The sequence below is a fragment of the Hippopotamus amphibius genome, chromosome 3, assembly GCF_030028045.1.
Source record: "Hippopotamus amphibius kiboko isolate mHipAmp2 chromosome 3, mHipAmp2.hap2, whole genome shotgun sequence".
Taxonomy (NCBI): domain Eukaryota; kingdom Metazoa; phylum Chordata; class Mammalia; order Artiodactyla; family Hippopotamidae; genus Hippopotamus; species Hippopotamus amphibius.
Genome location: NC_080188.1, coordinates 43,817,227 through 43,836,929, shown reverse-complemented (window position 1 = coordinate 43,836,929; position 19,703 = coordinate 43,817,227). Strand labels below are relative to the sequence as shown.

At 35.9% G+C, this 19,703-nt stretch overlaps 1 protein-coding gene across 2 annotated transcripts in view; it reads right to left on the bottom strand.

The window, feature by feature from the left end:
* Positions 1-358: 358 nt before the first annotated feature.
* The window catches only part of SLC4A4 (solute carrier family 4 member 4), a 336,115-nt gene continuing 316,770 nt past the window's right edge, over positions 359-19,703 (bottom strand). For both annotated transcript variants that reach the window (XM_057726750.1, XM_057726751.1), the window contains exons 21-26: positions 16,477-16,545; positions 13,936-14,109; positions 11,253-11,414; positions 7,774-7,870; positions 5,395-5,474; positions 359-4,584 (exon numbers count right to left, since the gene is read on the bottom strand). In XM_057726750.1, coding sequence (XP_057582733.1) covers positions 5,431-5,474; positions 7,774-7,870; positions 11,253-11,414; positions 13,936-14,109; positions 16,477-16,545 — 546 coding nt within the window. In that variant the 3' untranslated portion in view covers positions 359-4,584; positions 5,395-5,430. The remainder of the gene's footprint in view (positions 4,585-5,394; positions 5,475-7,773; positions 7,871-11,252; positions 11,415-13,935; positions 14,110-16,476; positions 16,546-19,703) is intronic.

Below are 19,703 nucleotides of genomic sequence, written 5' to 3'. Positions count from 1 at the left end.
CTTAGTGGACATATTTTTCTTGCTTTGAACCCCTACATGATAGTACTTCAATAAGACTTGCATAGATATTCTTACAATTTCTTATTTTACATAATTTGGACATCTATTCTATCCTCTTGCCTGGAGTGATGAAAAGCAATAAGAGGTAGGGACTTGGACTTACTCATCCTTGTAATCCCCGCAGCACCCAAAGACGTAAAATAACAGGCACTTAATAATTATTTGAAGAGTTGAACAGAAGCACTTGACACTCATAAATGCATAAAGTTACTTTATTTTAAGTATACATTTAATTTTGAAAAATATAAATGCTAAAATATCTCATCTTCTTCATCTCTTAATTCCATAAAAGTCACAATAGAAAGCTTCATAAAACTGTAAAATACTATAATGTTATAGGAATTTTAGGTTTTATATTGGAAAAAAATTATTAGTAATATATTGAAATGTTTTCTGTACTTTATCATTTTGTTCCACCATGTTGATCTACTTCATTTAAAATAAAAAGATGCATCATTTCTCCAAAGTTAATAAAGACTTAAGAGAATAAAAATAAGAATATCTGAAAGTGCGTATTGATTCTGAAAAGTAATGTGTACGGATATGTACCAGCCATGAAAATGGCTAAAAAGAGGCAACTATTCATACTCTTCACATTGTAGGTCTGGGACAAAGTTACTTCTGGCTCTAAAAGTTTCACTGGATGACTTTAGCCCTGAGTTGCAATATTTGCCTAAGAAACAGAATTCAGGATTTTTGTGTGTACCCACAGAGCACAAAGAAATGAGCCCTAAAATAGAACATATACAAATTTCTGGTCAAAACACAACTTGACTGGTTAGCATATATCACAAAACTTTTTTTATTTCAGGCTGCAATGAAGCTTGATGAAATCATCATCTAAAAACTCCCAAGGCCCAAGCAAAATATCATTTGATTGTACTCGGCCACTTGGAGCCACTGGGCTTCCTGCTCATGCTGTGAAGAGTGGGTGTGAAATCTCATGGAATAAATAAGAAAATCTCAAGTTCCTGCACCAAAATCATTAAGTGGTATGCAAAGGATTGAAGAAAGCTTTGTCCCATCCCTGAACAATGTCAACCTCAGTAATACAACTCAAATGGTTTTGTTTTTGTTTTCTAAAGATAGTCAGCAGTCAATACATTTCAAGTACTTAACACGGTTTAAAAAAAAAGCAAAAACTCGGAAGACAATCGTTCTCTGTATTAAACACCAATATGTAGCTGATAAAAGATTTACTCTGTGTGTGTTGGTACATGTGCATAAAATATATACAAACTGAATTTCTGACGGCAGACAGTTGTTTTTCTTCCCCCACCGCCCCAGCCCCGATCTTTGAGGTGGTGGGGTGGGGGGCTGACCAGAGAAGGTTTGTTTTCCTACTTCTCTGACTTCCTCCATCCCCTCACCCTACTCCACTGCCTGACTGGAAGAAGAGGCAGGAACAGTACCCAGTATGGCACACAAAATAATTAGGATTCCAAGATGGTCATTGTTTTACATAGTAGAGTGACTTTTATCAAGGAAAACAGTGTCTCCAAAAGATTTTCTTTCAAATGCAAAACCATAGCCCTTTCTGCTCTGACAAAGCAGACTCTTAACCTAGTGATGCTTTCCTTCCACTAGTGAGTCTGTACAACCACAGGACTTCTGGTTAACAACTCTGTGTGCACACTTAGTCCTTTACTTCTAACAGCTTCAACTTTTATCTTTGTATTTACATGAGGGAGAGGACACTTGGTAAAAAATTTACTGTTGTATTCTGTGTGTCCGGTTTATACAGAAACAAAACCATCCCAAAATCTGGTTAGTTCTTTGATAGTAAATTCAGTTAAAATACAGATAATTCGGTGGCTCTGTGTGGACCTCAGGGCTTGTCTGGTTGGTTGCTAACTATTTGTGTTCCCCTGAAAGCAAACGATTTTTAAAATACTTCCCTGGGTTCCAAAATATTGAAAAGGTTTGATACTAACTGTTCCTTTAAGCAAATACAAGGTGCTACTCTGCGTTCACATCATGAGCACCGACCTTCCGTCACAGAATATGGATCATAAATGAAGGTACAGGTAGCTTTTAGATCTACTCAAAGGCTGAAACACTGAGTCAAGTTGCTGCAGGAGTTCTTTGAAAGGGACAGGGAGGGGCATGAATCCCCAAACGCTTGATTCATGATCAGAAACATAAATTATTCTATCTAGAGTTTTTATAAAAGTGAACAAACGTGTCTTGAATAAGATCCTAGTTAGGCTACACTTATTATGCATGGCTTTTAAACATCTTATTGATGCTCATGAGAAAGAAAGAGAAAAGCTTCATACAGTTTTATATTAAGGTAATGAAAAAGTAGATAACATGGAGTAATCATTTTAAGGATAGCTCTAAATACAAACATGATGCCAAAATTTGGCACGTGAGGTGTTAACAAATAACATTTAATTTGCCACCTTCGTGTTAATGAAAAACATTGTAGGTCATTTATGTCTAATTTGTGTAAAAATTAAAAGTTTTAAGATTATCAGATACTATACACGTAACAGTTAATTTAGAATAATACAATTTTTATAATCAAAATTTCAACAGGACAAAATTATAATTTAATTAATATAAGAATGAATGGGAGTCAATATGTGCATATTATGAAACCAAAATAAGTGGTTTCGTTCTGCTTCTAGTACTCCTCCAAAGAACTGTCTTAGGATATATCACAAATACAGTTATAGGAATCCAAAATTATGGATTCAACATTTAAAATGTTGTTTTTAATGCAGATTCATAATACACAATGCAGCCTATTAAAACACCACATTTAGATAACATGTTAAATTTGGTTAAAGATCTAATTTTCTTTTTTCTAACTTTGAGTATGGTACTTTGAAATACAAATACACACACATGTATATAGACGTATATAGTCTATACGCCTCAATCACAAATAATAATTGCCCTTCAATCTTAAAGACAAGTGTGAGTATTGTTAAAATGTATACATATCTACCTCTGTGATCTATCTGCATTCTCATAGACAGTTTATAAATGTAAAAATGGCCTATTATAGTTCTATGGATTTTGTATTGTAAATAAGGGCTATTGTATCAGTGATGGTGACTGCTATCTGGGTAATAAAATATATTTACCCTCATTTGCATAACAGTAAGTCTCCTGGACCTGCCTGTGATAGATTTTTCATATGTGGTTTGGGTTTTATAAAAACTGACACAAGAGGCTAGATGACTTTGCCCTTTGCCTACCATCACTTTGTCTCTCTCTAAGTTTGCACTTATGTGCACCAGCCACACACAGAGTACATACACAAACACACAAGTACTTTCAAAACAAAAAAAAGTCTAACAATACTGCATAGGACATCAACACGGTAATACAATCAGCGTCTGTGCCCGGGTACTACTATTATCAAAACATCAGTTATTCCCATTACAAAGGAGCTTCTCTTTCCTCTCCCGATCTCCTTCATAGAACAGTTAAATTTCTCTTAAAGAAAGGGAAAAATGGATGCTCAGAAACATGGTGTTTTTAATCCGATCTAGCCCTCTGGCATACCCTAGAGATGGGGTGTGTGTGTGTGTGTGTGTTTATGTAAAAATCACATTATATACAATACAATTTTTACAGAAAGCCTGGCAGCTACAAATAAGAGGTAGAACTACTCAAAACTATGTTTCCTGCTGCAGGAAAAAATTCATTTTCTTTACAGTAATTAAAAAAAAGTTTAAAAAATTGACAAAAAATAAGTTGCAGGTTAGGCCCCATAATTTAAACAACAAAATCTAAGAAGAAAAATATTCTTCAATGTACTCAACAGATAAGTTCATTAAAGGGTTAAAAAAAGTTGCATAGGAAAAAAGGGACATTCCAGCACTTGCTACAATGATGGCAATAGTTTCTCTAGTGGGAGTAAAGTACCTTTAGTTTTTCTTCTTTTGATAACTCTAAGATTAGAGTTTATAAGCAAGAGCAAGTTAGAATAGCAGCACTTTTTCCAGTCCTGGAGAGCGCTATGAGCGAGAAGGGACTGTCTGGAGGTCAAGGTTTGTTCGACCAGACAGAAAGACAAGCCAGTAAGCACAGCTCCAAAGCTCAACTTGGAAGTTCCTTCAATATTTTAATAAAAGGTGTCACAAAATCCTTAATACTTTTGCCCTCTGCTTAGTAAAGGAAAAGGACAGGGTCTGTGTGTGTCTTGAGTGACAGAGGAATTTGGTTGGCAGAGGACACATCTGAAAGTGTAAGAACAAAAAGGGGATTCTTCAGATCTTGTTTTTAAGGAACCGTGCACTACTGTCCTGATTTTACCTATGCAAGAGAGAAGCAGAGAGAGCGCTGTATTGTTTGGCCAGTGACCAAAAACCAAAACAAAACAAAAATTAAAAAATAAACAATCAGACAAAAAACAAGAACACAAACAACAAAAACTGTCAGTTGTAAGAAAGACAAACAGGTTACAATGTAGTTTCTGTTCCCTTGCTCCTCCAGAAATAATCATTGTCTTCAGGCTCGAGTTCTAGTCTAATTTGAGGCACAACTTTTACTGGACTTCTAGGAGGACTAGAGAAAAAGAAAAGGGAAAAAGAAAAAAGGAAACAGTAAGTAAATCAGAATTCCTTTACCGTCAGTCAAATGTTTATGCATTGTACAGAAGTCAAATGGGTCCTTGTTCTCTTTAAATACTTATCTCCTCCTTCTTTGTAAAAACAAACATTTTAAAAATGGGATGAAGTTACCAAATAGAGGTAAGAAATTCAAGTAAAAATTTCATAAGCTCTCATACCTAGATTAGAAACAAAAACAAAACAACCAAGAAAGAGGACTTCCTGGTGGGCGACACTGTCAGAAGTTAAAGGACAAAAGACTGACATGAAGAAAACAGAGATTTCACAATTTTGAAAATCATGGAGGAGCTGAAGTCTCTAGAGCTGTGTTAAGAGGAGGAGCTGAAGTCTCTAGAGCTGTGTTAAGAGGAGGATCTGAAATCTCTAGAGCTGTGTTAAGAGGAGGAGCTGAAGTCTCTAGAGCTGTGTTAAGAGAGAAGAAAACTATTGGAAAAGAGCCACCAGGAAACGTCAGCTACCCTTAAACGAGAGCTGATGATGATACGACAAGAGCTAACACTGATCCTGGTCTTTACCTTAATGATACTGAAAGATTCCATTATTTCTAAGAGTAAGTCAAGGAGGTCTCTTAGAATGTTTTCTACAAATGAAAGCTGGGATGAGGTCTGGTGACTGGGTAATGTATTTAAGACAAATTGTAGAGAGGACGGAGAACAGGGCTATTCTGCCAACAGCCCACCATTGGTTCCATTTCTGTGGGGCGATCATCCCAAAGAATAACGTAAAATACGGGGCTGTCCTTTACCTTGGCATACCGAGTGACTGAAGGAAAGGAATTTTATCAGCATGATGTGTGGCGTTCAAGGAATGTCGGTGATCTTTCCCCTAAAAAAAATTTTTTTTAATCGTAAGTAATAGTCATTGGTAAAGTAGAACATCAGAATGAAAATCTTTAAAATCTTCACAACTGGAAAGTGTAAGAAAGACAAGTTTAGACAATTTCAATAAACACAGTATCAAGCTAAGAATCTAAGTAGTGTGATGAAGACAAAATCACTCCGCCTCTCCTATTCTAGGTTTTCTAGAATGGGCCAGTGTTGATCTTTTCAGTGAGGGGGGCAGGCTAAATCATTTTTAGTGGGTGATAGCATCTACTTAATGTCTAAGGCTCGTCCTTGGATTTCCAGCCATCGTCAGCATTCACAATTTTGTCCTGCGGCTATTCATGCAGGTGGAAAAAAAAAAAGATTTTGAGAAACTTACTTATACTGCAACTCTATTATCAATTCTGTTCTTTCATGGATTAATACAATACTAGAAAAGACTTTAGAATGATCACGGGTATTTTGCTTAAGTAAATTTCTAATATTATATCCACTACCTTCAATGTACCCTTTTAAAGGATTTTTGAGAAAATGAAGAACAACTAACACAAAATAACCAATTTGCCAGAGACTTTTTCCAGGAGCCTCAAATTCTAGCTGGTGATTCTTTTTAAGCAGCCTTTAAATTGTACTTAGAAGAGCTGTGCCAGGTTATAATGCCAATGGAAGACATCCTTTCCTAGTCTCTTTTTGCTATTTAATGCTCTAGAAATGAAAAATGAAGGCAGACAGTGCTTTGGGGAGCTTGAACTTAAAAAGAAAATATTCAACTAAATCCCGCTGACAGGCTTGAGAAGGAAGCAGCCTCAGTCACAAGTTACAGGTTATAGATTGGACACCAAAGGTGAGATTGCCTTAATTCTCTTTTCTTTAAACTAGTGTGGTAACCAGCCTCCAAGATGGCTCCCAACGCGCCCTGCCTTCTGGTATTCATATCCTTATAAAAGTCCTCTTCAGACTGTACCAGGGTTGGTTTGTGTGACCAATAGAATATGGCAGAGGAGACTGTATATCACTCCTGAGATTTGGTTATAAAAGACTGCAGTTTCTGTCTTGGTTTCTTCTCTGTTATCACGGGCAGCCCTAAGAGATGCCCTTGAGCCAAGGAACTAGAATCTCCTGCCAACTGCCTTGTGCTCGAGCTGGGAAGCAGATCCCAGTTCCAGTCAAGTCTTCAGACTCAGCTCCAGCTAAGGGCTTGACTGCAATCTCACGAGAGCCCTTGAGCCAGAATCAACCCAAATCAGCGGCTCCTAAATTCCTGAACGTCAGGAACTGTGTGGGGAGATACGTGTTTGTTGTTTGAAGCACTTGAGTTTTGTGGTAACTTTTTACATACCAATAGATAACTAAAATACCCATTTTTCATAAACAGCCATTCATTTCAAACTTTTCTTGGTTACTTCTTATTGAAGTTGAAGTAGCACTGTCAAATAGAAATAAAAGTACTTCAACTATCTTTTTCTATAACAAATCAGTATACTTCAAAGTGCATCTGGATCTAAAAGAATACGTTTTCTTCAAATGAGAACTCATAGTAAAGTAGTTTGGAGGCAATTGCTGCTTGCTATTGGGAAAGTTTGAGCTATTCACTAATGTTACTACAGAGGTTTTCACCCTTTTCAAGTGGCCTGTTAACTCAATTACAAAAGAAATGTCAAAAACCATTACACCTTAGCCACCAGGCTATTACCCTAGAAAGATCAGTACAGTTAAGATGATTTTGAAATAGCAGAAGGGGAATGAAGACATTAGGAAGAAAATGCAAATATCTTATAAGCTATACCCAAAGAGTGGTTGCTAATATGTTATGATTGCCGATTTAATTGAAAATAACAATTATTCCAAATTCTCAGTATTAACAGTTGATTCACTGATCTTTGAGAGACCCATGATGCAATTTCTCTTTTGAGCTGATTTGGTCATTGGTGGAAGCCTAAGGAAGACAAACAGTAACAGACAGTGATATAGTACTAGAAGCTGCCGTTCTACATACCAGCAGAGAAAAGGGAAATCAATTAAAAACATGGTTATGAATTTAGCAAAGAAACTGGCGATGACTTGCATCAGAGAAAAGACCACCAAATAAAAACTTAAATGGTTATGGATAAAAGGAAAAGGTAAAGAGGGAAGCTCAAGGAATGTAAGAATGAAGTTTCATAATAATTAAGTATAAATCTTCACATAGAAAAAAAGAAAGAAAACAGAGGGAAAGTTAATGGAGATGACAGTCCTACAGTTCTTTCTCTGTAAGTGCAAATCATATTCAAGCTGGCATGCAAGAGGTTAGTTCTACTCACTGTCGGAAGGTTTGCTATCACTTAGGAAAGGTTGCTGTTCCATGATGTCCATTGGAATTTTAATACTTGGAACTTTTTCTGAGTATGGGCAGTCAGACTGTGAAAGAAATGTATAACAGTTTTTAGAAAGTTTTTACTATACAGACCTCCCTACCTCCCAGTATTGATTAAACCTGTCACATTATCATTTACATTGTACTAAGGAGAGCAGCCTTAGATATAATCACTTCTCCTTTGCTGACTTTTCAAATTCTGTGGCATTTTCCCTTCACATTTATTTTCCTCTCTTCTGAGTTAAGGGGATTAAGTCAGTTAAAACTAGGACCACACCAAATGGAGATCACTACAAATTAAAACAATTGCAAAGCTTTCCATAAGCTGGATTCGCAATCAAATATTTATGAGTTAGTTGTATGTGTGTGTGAAGCAAATAATCTCGAATGTGAAGGATTAAATTTAGGAGACTTCCTAAACTATAATATGGTGTTGAAATTTTTGTTTCATTTATGCTTTCTGATTCCACCTCCAGGAATTTGATGACTTATCTTTCCTTCCAAGACAGGTAAGAAGACTTTTTCCAATATCCACTCACCAGGAGTCATTTACATAGACTTGAAGATAACCCTCTCGCCTTACTCTAACATTCCATCAAAATTATTTTGTAGTTAAAGGCTCATTTCAATTTGCTTATACCAAATATATTTGGAAACTTAGCAAAACATTAGAACATAAAGTCAAAAGGAAGGTGCCTATGATGGCCAGATAGGCAGAGAAGAATCATAACCAAAATAAAATGATAAAACCAGGCAGCTAATCATGAAGCTTCTTAAAGAACAGACCACCTAAGCCAAAACTGTAACAGATTTCCACAGGATCATCACTTTACTGTTTTTTTGGATACATTATTGAATCCATGTCTATGCTGGGACTCAAAAGATGGAATTCATCTCTTAACTGAAAGTACCAAGGAGATGACCTTTAGTTGAAAGAGGAAAAACAGGAACTAGGGGGTGAAAGGAAATAAGAAAAAATAAATCTTATCATAAAGCTACTACATACATTGAACATTCCTTTAGGATTCATCTAGAGAGGATAATGAGCCACAATATTCTTTTAAAAGATTAAAATACTGCACTTCAATTGAAAAAAATAAATGAAGATGCCATGTGCCCCTACCTTTATAAGGGTGTCAAGGACAAATTTTATTACACTATTTCAAAGTTTCCCCAAATACTAGCATTTATAGATGAACAGTTTGGCAGCCAACCCTTAACCATAGCCTACTGGGCAGGTTCAAAAAATGACTGAGTGGCTCAAAATGTTGGCAAGCCATAATTTTCACTAATTCTGCTCACAAATATTGGAGTTGGAACTCCCATGCCCTTGTGTGGCTCCCTATATCCAAGGACCCCACACCGCATGATGACCAGGTGAACAACAGGACAGCCACGTTTCAGATGGAGAACTCCAAATAATGGACTCAACACACAGAACATATCACACAGATATACTCTGGCTGGACTCACTGTTTAGGATAAATATATAAGCTTGTTGGTTTGTTTGTTTTGGTGGGGGTGGGGAGGAAGAAGAGAAAGAGGAAAAGGAAAGAAACAAGTATCACACTATCTTCAAGAAATCTCTTGGAAATATGGATTGAAAATGATAAATATTATTAATAAAAGAATAGCACTATTTAAATAAAATATGATTTGTTGAAAATCAAATCTAAGAATTAGAAGACCTTCTCAGGAGCTCATGTGATCCCCCTTCTGACACTACAGAGCACTAAATTTAAAACATTCTTAAAAGTAGATATTTTCTTATTTTTTTTCTTAAAAGCCATTAGAGAAGAAGATTCCATAATATTATTTCATATATTTGTAATGTATAATGAATTTTAACTTTGATGTCCTTGTACATAAACTAAGGTACTTGTTTTGAAAATTCAAGATGATATACTGCTTTAATTATCTCAGTATTTCAATCTTTTTTTTTGTCTTGAGTAGCCTAGAAATTATTTTCAAATTTTGATTTCTATTCAATGTGTAAATGCATTGTTCTCTTTAATAGTGCATCTTAATCTGTGCTGCTGTTTAAGCACATTCTCTCTTTTTTTCTCATCATTAGAAACAGGAAATCTATATACATGTTCTCATTGAAGATGGATGAGGACAGTCACAAAAGCTCCCTCAGACTCTTTCTCTTTAGCTAAATGTGCCTCATATATTTAGCCTTTTCTTATTGGATCAATTTATCTGAAATCCAATTTTGTCTCTTGCCTTCCTTCACTGTACTGTTTCCAAGTTCTCCAAAAATAATACAATCAGACAGCATGACCAATCGAAAATAACCAGACAGGCCTCGATGAGAATTTTGCCTTTGCCAATATGTGTACACTTAGAAAAATGACTTAACATTTCTTAGTCTAAATTTCCTCACCTGTAAAATAGGAACAAAAATATACTATAAAGGGCTGTTTTGGCAATTAAGGACAAGGTATGCCTGAGCCATCAAAATGATCAAGTACAGTCCAGACACCAAAAATTAACTAGACTCCCACGTCAGAAGGAGATACTGGGGATTCCATTAGCATGGCGATACTGCACCATGTAAAATCTAGAACAAATCTACAAATCTTCATATAGAAGCTGTCATTTTGGCTGTCCTTTCAAAAGGCTACTGAGATAAGCTATTGGTGTGTGTGTGTGCGTGTATGTTAAAGAAAAGCAAATCCCAGATTTTCTCTTAGCACTGATTACAGACCCCTACTGAAACACCAAGATTTCTGTGAAATGGTTTCCTAAAAAGTGGACAATCATTTTACATCTCAACTTAGTCATACGATTGCAAGAGAGTCACCTAAATTATGACACTGACTACTATAATTATGTAAAAAGACCCCAAATTCCAACTTCCTTTCCTTTTTATTGAAGGGTTACAGAGAAGTAATCTCAAATCACGTCAAAGTCCAATGCAAGGATAAGTACAATTGCAGAGAACTTTGGCTGAGACCCACTCAAATAGATACACAGACATAGGAGGTGAGGTCACCAGCATTTGTCTACAGTAGGCTTAAAATTACATAAAACTGAGTTATTATCTCCAATTTAAATCCTGGGTTATCAATAATAAACCCAATTTCATAACATTACGAAGCAAGCTTCCTTTTTTATCTACAAGATCAGAGACTGAAGTTTTTTAGATATGATGGGCTTTATTTTTTTAGAAGTCATTATATCATTATTAGTGTATGCACAGTCACAGAAAGACTTCAGAAAACACTAAAAAAACCAAAACGAAACAATAAAACAAAGAGAGAAAATAAAGGGCAAAGGAAGATGAAAAGTGACGAGTAGCATGGCCAGGTAAACACTCTTGGACTCCGTCATGCATCCCACACAAGGGTTAAAAAAGTACAATTTTCACATTTGTTTACCTAACTTTGGAATTTTACTTTGGAATTTTAGAAAGCTCCTTACGTCATCATTGTCACTGTCCAGACTTCCTTTCTTCTTTTTCTTTTTCTTTTCATCCTCCTTCTTTTTCTTATCTTTTTCTGGAATGACATCATCGAGGAAGCTGAGGTCGTGCTGGGAGAAGAGGTAGTCCATGCCTTTTCTGACAGCTACAAGTGCCAAGATCTGGAAGAACAAATATAAAAAAAAGGAAAGAACCCTTGTCAGGAAAGTCAGAGTTAGTATTAATACTGCCCTAGCAAAGCCATTAGAAACCTATTTGGTACAAGTCTAGAGTATGACAGAACTCATCTCGCTTGTATGGACTTATATTAAGTGGACCATAAACATTTGCTTTGTGGAGAAAGTTGGTTCATAAAAGTCTCATTTTATTTTGTTCACTGTAATGTATGATCCCTTCATTTGGAATTTCCATATGAAAGGTTTATTTTTTAAACCATTTTCTTCCATGTCAGATTTTTAATAAAATAACTAAAGGTTTCAAGGGAAAAACAGTCTGCATATGATTTCTAATTATTCAAAATTAAAACATTACACAAGTTTTTGAAAGTCAAGAAAAGCTGTACAACATCACTGAGACATCTTCAAAGTATTAAGAATGAGCTAGTATTTGAGTTTGCACAGACCATTTAACTTACTGGGGCAACTTCAATCTCCACCATAAATTGAATACTTACCCTGAGTCAGACACTGTGCTAAACTCTTAGACAATATTTTCTCATTTATTCCCACAACAAACCTGAAAGGTAGATGTTAGTATCTCTACCCAACAGCAGAGGAAACTAAAGAAAGCTTAGGGACATAAATAGGTTATCCAAGATCACAAAGCCAGATAAAGGGCGAATACAAAGGGTCCCAGTTTTCTAACTCTAACTCCAGTATTCTTGAACTCTCTATCTCTGATTTTATGAACTGCTCTTGATGGTATATTAAAGATGTCTTTGCTCAACAGTAAAATCAGTATGCAGTAGGACTCAAAAGTCCTGGCTCTGCCTCAAATTAACAGTTGTCTTTATCCATACTATGTTCTATGTCAGCCTCTTCATCTCTTAGAGAAATTAATAACATCTGACCTACTGATATCACATGATTGTTTAATGATCAAATAAAAGCCCTGAAAGATGAAAAATACTTTGTAAAGGTAAAATATTTTTATTATTATTTAGCACAAGCAATAAGTGATTTACTGGATACATTTCAAATTTATCCTGGTCTAACTTTGTTTTTCCTGGCTTTAGCAAAACTAATACATGGGTAGATTATATTTAATAGGCAGATGGAAGTCTCTTCTCATACGTGGTGTGTTTTCCAGTAAGTTAATAGAGTTTGTTTTCAAAAGAAAAATATAAGGGAGCATCAAGAGTAAAAATCTGACTCCGCAAATACCACTAATATTTGACACCATTTTTTTCTGCTTTCTTGGAGGAAAAAACATGTAAACAACCAGTATACATAAAATAAAATAATAATTCTGCCTAAGAGTAAGAAGATTTTTGTAAACAAATAAAATATGGTTTGTATATTAAAGTGCTACTTCCAAAGCTACAGGGAAGACAAAGCCAGACCTGAGGTTGACTTTGTGACTTGTTTCAAGCATACGCATGTGCATTTTCTTGCAAGAAATGTAAAGCTACAGTAAAAATTCAATGATTATTCAAAAAACAGTCTTAATTAAAAAGAGAAAACAGTAAAAAAAAATAATAAATAAAGCTACCATAGCATTATTTCACACTCACAGAAATTCAATGATGAAGTCAAATACAGAGCTAGCATTTCCTTTTGCCCTTCTTTCACTTGTGATTCAGAGTGGAATATTAGTCGTTTCACCTTCCTTCTCATCATAACATGGCAAGGAGAGAGAGCCCAGACTTATCCTTAAAGTTAGCATGATGCAAAGGAGAACTTCAAAAACTAAGCTTCTCTCTCCACTTCTTCTAATTCACTGGATGATCTCGCATAAGTTGCCAAACTGGTCCTCTATTATTTGGCTGGAAATGTGCTGTACTCTGTTATTTAGGCTGATTCCAATGTACAGCAGTATTTTAAAAATAACTAACGTTATGTGCACTTGTATCTACCATATGTCAGGCATTGTGCTATACACTTTATATTCATTATTGATGCTCAGAATAAAAACAAAGATGCCACTCTCATTTTACTGATGAGTTAATGGGAACTCAGGGGACGTTCACTGATCAGCACGAATCAGAGCCAATATCTGAACTCAGCTGTCTGACTCCAAGGTCCAGCCTAGACAACCACAGACCTGGGAACCTTAAATTACAACCAACCAAACTGATTAGATCAAAGCTGGTAAAAAAAAAGACTGGAAGCACCCATAAAAGACACGTGTTGCCAATATTACAACAACCACATGATACTGATGTGATCTCGTAGAGAACGGACTTGAGGACACGGTTTGGGGGGATGGGGAGGCTGGGACGAAGTGAGAGAGTAGCACTGACATATATACACTACCAAATGTAAAATAGATGGCTAGTGGGAAGCTGCTGCATAACACGGGGGATTAACTCGATGCTCTGTGATGACCTTAGAGGGGTGGGATGGGAGGGTGTGACGGAGGCTCAAGAGGGAGGGGATTCACTTTGTGTACAGCAGAAACTAACACAAGATTGTAAAGCAATTATACTCCAATAAAGGTGAAAAAAAACCCCACAATCCCTACCATGACTGGAAAAATGATAGCAGCCACGGTTGACTTGAGGATCCAGAGCAGGGCTAGACAGAGCACCTGCAGGAAAGTGAACAGGTGGACTCTGCGCAGGGGCACGTGGCGCAGGTAGATAAAGTCAGGCTGATGCTTCAGGGGCATCAGAAGCAGCTTCAGACGATCCATGAACTGGGGAGGAAAGGGAAGCAGAGGACAAGTACATTACTTCAAGTGCTGATGCAACAAGTCATTTCTTTATGTCTAACTAAACACTAGTGATTTATATTCTACAATTTAGGCAAACAATGTCCTTGTTAGAGGACACTGGTCAGGGAGTGCAGAAATGTAGTCTAACACTGTAAGACATAGTATGAGTCTTTCAATTTATGTCATTACTTTGCAGGAATGTTATGTAGCTATATGGGATAAAGTGACTGCGAAAGAATAAAGTCTCAAAGCCAAATATAAATTCAAGATGCTCATCTCCTATATTCTACTTGTACTATATCTGCATCTTGGGAGAGAAGATTTTGTGCCTGTTCTAGTAATACTATGCTAAAGGAAGACATCTAACTCATGTGTCTAACTGTGCCTCAGCTGTCTTATCTGAAAAGAAGAGGAGATGCTATGTATCATATCTATTTCAATAATGTTTCAAAGATATAAAGGAAGTATCTGACTTGAAAATGGGAATGCATTGGTACTTTCATAAATACAACATTATCTGTGGCATAACTTAACTAATACATTCAGCAATGAATTACCATTTCTTTTCAGAGAAAAGCCACATGAATATTGCAGTGAGTTTCAGAGGGTCAACAACTAGATATCTGATCTAGGAGGGCTATTACACTGTCATGTATAAACAGGTACTAAAATGACTCTTGAGCACCTATGTGCCAGGTGCTGTGCTTCAAAGAATAACTGCTGAGTTTATTACATCAATGATGAGGATAAGGATGATATTTAAGTACCTATCATAGGGACTTTCAGATGGAAGATGCTCACTAAATAGCTGTTAAAATGAATAATTATGTAGTAAGAACTCTGAAATAATATCTCTACTTTCTTTCTGGAGGGAAGAGAAAAATGTAAAAATAAATAGACTATCACAATCTTCTCTGAAGTGATTTCCTATCTAAAGAGTTTTCTTTCTTCCTCTGGAGATATTTTTGACTGGTAGAAGCATTCCCATTTATAAAGACTGGGGTAACAAAATATTTTTTGCTAACTCAAATCTTGCCCAAAAGGTCTAAAAGAGGAAGAGTCAAGAGAAAAGTAAAGAGAAAAGGTGGTAGGGCAACACCATAGCAGAATTTAAGAAATCCACTAGCTGTCCCTTCAGCAAGGGATTTTTTCCCCATCATTATGGAATCGTTGATTTTTTCCCTTCTATTTAATTTAAGAAACATGTACTGAGCTCCAACACATCGATTACACACTTAAAACACATAAAATCAAACTTTTGATCTAGATTGACTTATTTAGGCCATACAAAAATAAGAACTATTAATTTGGGGACCATACTTGTTTCACATTTTTCCATTTAAAGTAATAAAGAATATTTACAATGTCAGGTAAAAATATATTTACATGTTTATACTTCCCGAAAGTTTCATGGGCACAAATAAACCCACATTCACATTCATTTAATCCACTCTATGAAAAACCACCTTGTATTTTGTAATAAATATCCCAATGGTGAAGAATCCTACTCAATAGACCTAAATGAGGAAAAATAAAATAGCCTTTTCTCTTTTTGGGGTTCTGGCCACTTGCCCAGGTCTATCTGACTCTAAAACCAAATTAATCTAAATTCAATAAATGAAAGCAAGGACTGTTACGAAGGGATTTAAATAAATTCTTATGATGCTCACAGAACATGCAGTCTTCTCCCATTAAAATATCACTAAGTGCTAAATAAGGCTACAGTTAACAAGGTGCCAGAAAGCAGCAGAAGTACTTCCAGTTTCCTGGTGCCAATTAAATTAAACATCAATTGAAAGACAAAGTCCCTTACAAAGTTCCCCTAATGATTTTTTAAAAAGGGGGCCAGTTTTACCCAAGATGTGACGAGCTGAAGCTTTTGACAAAAGTAGCACATTAACCACATTGACTTGATTCTTTTATTGGTCCAAAACTTTTGATCTATGATCTCAGCCATGCGAAAAGCACATCAAATAAGAATAGCCTGTTCTTAGTATATGGTAAAGGCAGATGGATAAATAATATCTCGAGCACACGGAAAGGTTAGATTTCCATTGAAGGAAGGGAGGGAGGGAGAAAGGGAGATCACCGATAGCTCGCTCACTTTTCTAGTCAAATGGCCTTTAACAGCTTACTTCAAGAATGGGTACATATGATAACATTTGTTAACACAAGCTAACTTTGTTAATTAAATCAGAAACACAGGTGAACGGTAGAGAAAGTAGAAAATAAATGCATTTTAAAAACTTAGCAGTTAAGGATTAGCATTTTTCTTCAATGATCTATTATTGGACTGTTTGTACTACTACTAGAAAAACATGACTATGTTGATTACTATGGAAAACCTACCTGCACACCATTAAGAGATGCTACCCCCATATACAGGAACACGCCGTAGAGTACAGGCATGGGAATAAACTAGGACGGAAAAAAATTAGAGAAAGGTTAAAAACAATAATAATAAAAACAGTAAGAGAGAGGGATAGTTTAAATAAAGGCTAAATCTGAGACTAAAAGACAGGACTCAATAATACAGTGACCACTAATCAGTATGCTTTACTCAAACTTCTAAACCCTTTGTACCAGAAAGAAATAAAGGAGAGTGAAGGAGGTTTTGAGTTTTGTTTGATTCCTGTTTGCATTTTTTAAACAATTAGAATGCATGACCTTAAACATAACTTTTTAATGGGGAAAAAAAGTCTCTGTTTTCCTTTCACCTTAAAAGGAATGACCATGTAAACCAGATGCTTGTATGGACTGTGAAGCAGAAAGAGAGGTAGAGGGTTGCCCCACTCCTGAGACCAAATTTCTTACCCAATAGTCTGTTGACTTTTCTCTAAATAATTTTCACCAAATGATCAGCTCAGTGTATAAATACCTCTTTCAATTAAGTAAACATCAAACAACTGTCCCTTCTTCCTCTTAGGACTATTAAGAGGACTAATTAATGAGAACACCGCTTGAAAAGAGCATGGGGCATCTGGAAGCAATTAATTACACACAGGAATTAATACACATCTTTTAAAATTGAATTAATACATGTCATGCATTAATTAGCAAGAGTCTTGTACACTAATGAAAAGTGTTTTAACATGGGAAGTTCCAATGTGATGTTCATAAGTTTTGTCTATTCCCAGACCTCTGAAATGTCCCTAGTACTGCGGAAATCAAGCAAATCAGGGATGACTCTGTTTCTGGGAAATCTTCTATCTGAATAACAATTAAAAAAAGGTTCTCAAGCTTGGATTTTGAAAAGAAGTTCAAGTTCAGGAGTTTTCAAAGCTCAAATGCTAAAACCACAATCAATTAAGTCCAATCTTACCAAATCTGCACAAAGGAGGCTATTGTAGCCAGAAAACAGTATGACTTTAGAGTAATTTTTAAAGAACTATCACATGTATTAAGAAATTGAAGCACAATTTCTATCAGCCTTTCCTTGTGATTACCTCAAATAGTTCTGCATCTGAGACGCTCTGGCTACTACTAGAGAAACAGTAAATTCCAAAACAGGTCACAACTGCCTCCAATTGTTACTGGCTAGCTATAAAAATTGTTTAAATCTATATGGAATATACTTATTTACATAAAACATTACATGCTTCTTCTAAAAACGACGAGCAATTTTAACACAGTTAATTTGACCTTGAGCTCAGAAAAAAAATACGTGACATTGAATGCTGAAGGTGGTGGGAGGGACAGTGTGAGTGGTGGGGAAGCCGTGTGTGCTGTAATACCCAACAGTCACCACAAAGAGGTGAGCACATCACGTTCAAGTCACTTAAGCTGGGACGCGTGCCTTTATTTCCTTTAGAACGTTCACGTTTCCATTCCTTATGATGCCTCCATATGAATTTACCAAAAAATACCAAGGAAGACTAACAAAAAGATCCTTTCATAGTTTTGACTTATTTCTTAATTTTTAAAATAGCTTCTATAGACAAGGCCACTTCTACTCTTCCTTAATATATGACAATTTCTTATCATTTCATTTCTGATTTCTTGGGAAGCTATGAAAGGTGGAAGGGGAGAAAAGAAGTATATGGTTCATGGGAAACGAGTTAGAAATCCTGCAGTAGTTACTTTTTAATCTGAGTTAAGCGTTTTTTCTGACTGGAAAGAAAGTAATCACAAAGATGAGCTTGGGCCTTATCTCCACCCCTCACCTAAGCTTAGCTAAGTATTTTCTCTAATGTAGTTCTAACGAAAGAGGGAAGGCAATTTGCGCTTGGTGCCTAGGTCTGTTCTCTCTGAACTGATGATGACAGATATTGCCAAATTTACCACAACATAAAATCAGAAGGTAGCAGTAACTCAGAATGGAGAATGGGTAGGAAAATAGCTTTAGATATGATGTTTTTTAAAAAATTATTCTTTGGTGAAAACAGCACATATAAAGAAGGCTATTAAGTTGATTTTTAGCCAGTTTCAATGTGATACCAATGTCCTATGAAAGTCACCATTTTCTTTATGGTAGTGTAGTGTCTCAATAAAACTCTTCCAGTTTGGAAAGCCGGATGAGATTTAACAGAATTACTGGGTTAGAGGATACCTTTTACTGGATTTGGTTCATGAGTCACACCAGGAGGTCAATTCTTAAAAATTCATCACAATAGAATCACTCATCACAACAGAAATTTCCCAAAGGAAGGAAAAGAAGAATGTGTTTTAAAAAGATAGGATCCCATTTTAAGTTAAACTAGTATAACACACATAGCAATAGCAGGTAAACATTTTCACAAAGCAAGACAGGAGAAATTAAAATATAAAAAGCACAAGGTATACTAGCTTCACGGGCATATCAAGATTTGCCAAATGATAAAATTATGCAAAAAATTATATAAATAATCAATCATACCCAGAAAGCCAAAAAACATAATTGTAAATAAACATTATAATACTTTTAAAACATTAAAAAATGAAAAAATTAAGTGCTTGATCCTATAACCAGGTAGAATAGTGAAACTGAGATGAGATCGATATTTAACATATTGACTATGTTACCAAATTTTTCAAGCTCTGGTGACTTATCCCTACCTTTGATTTTCTGATGGTGTTAGAGTATTCTCGTTTAAAAAAATATATAAAAAGGGTAAATTAAACAAAAAAAAAAAAAAAAGGGGGGGGGGGGAAGGCTGTAGTGTCCACAGCACAGAATTTAGTACAAGAGTGAGGTCTCCCAGCAGACTCATAGTGAGTGTGTGTGTATAAAACCCAGAATGAGGTCCTGATAAGATCATGGGCATAAAAGTTAGACAGACCTGGGTTCCGATTCTGGCACTACCCATTGTGCAACCCAGAGAACACGATCAACTTCCCCTATCCTCAGTATTCTCACCCATATAGTGCTTATGATAAAGATTACATAGCACAAACATTTAGTTCAGACTCTGGCTCATAATAGATACTTGATAAGTGTGGCACTGATGTCATTATCACCAGAACTTTCAGTGACAAGTCAAGAAGGCTGTAAGTGCAAAGCACAACTTTCTTTGGCTCCCCTGTGGTGGGTTTGGGGGTGGCAGGAGTTTAAAACAGAAGGACGGCTACAAAGGTCAGACTTGAGGCTTGTTTTTAAT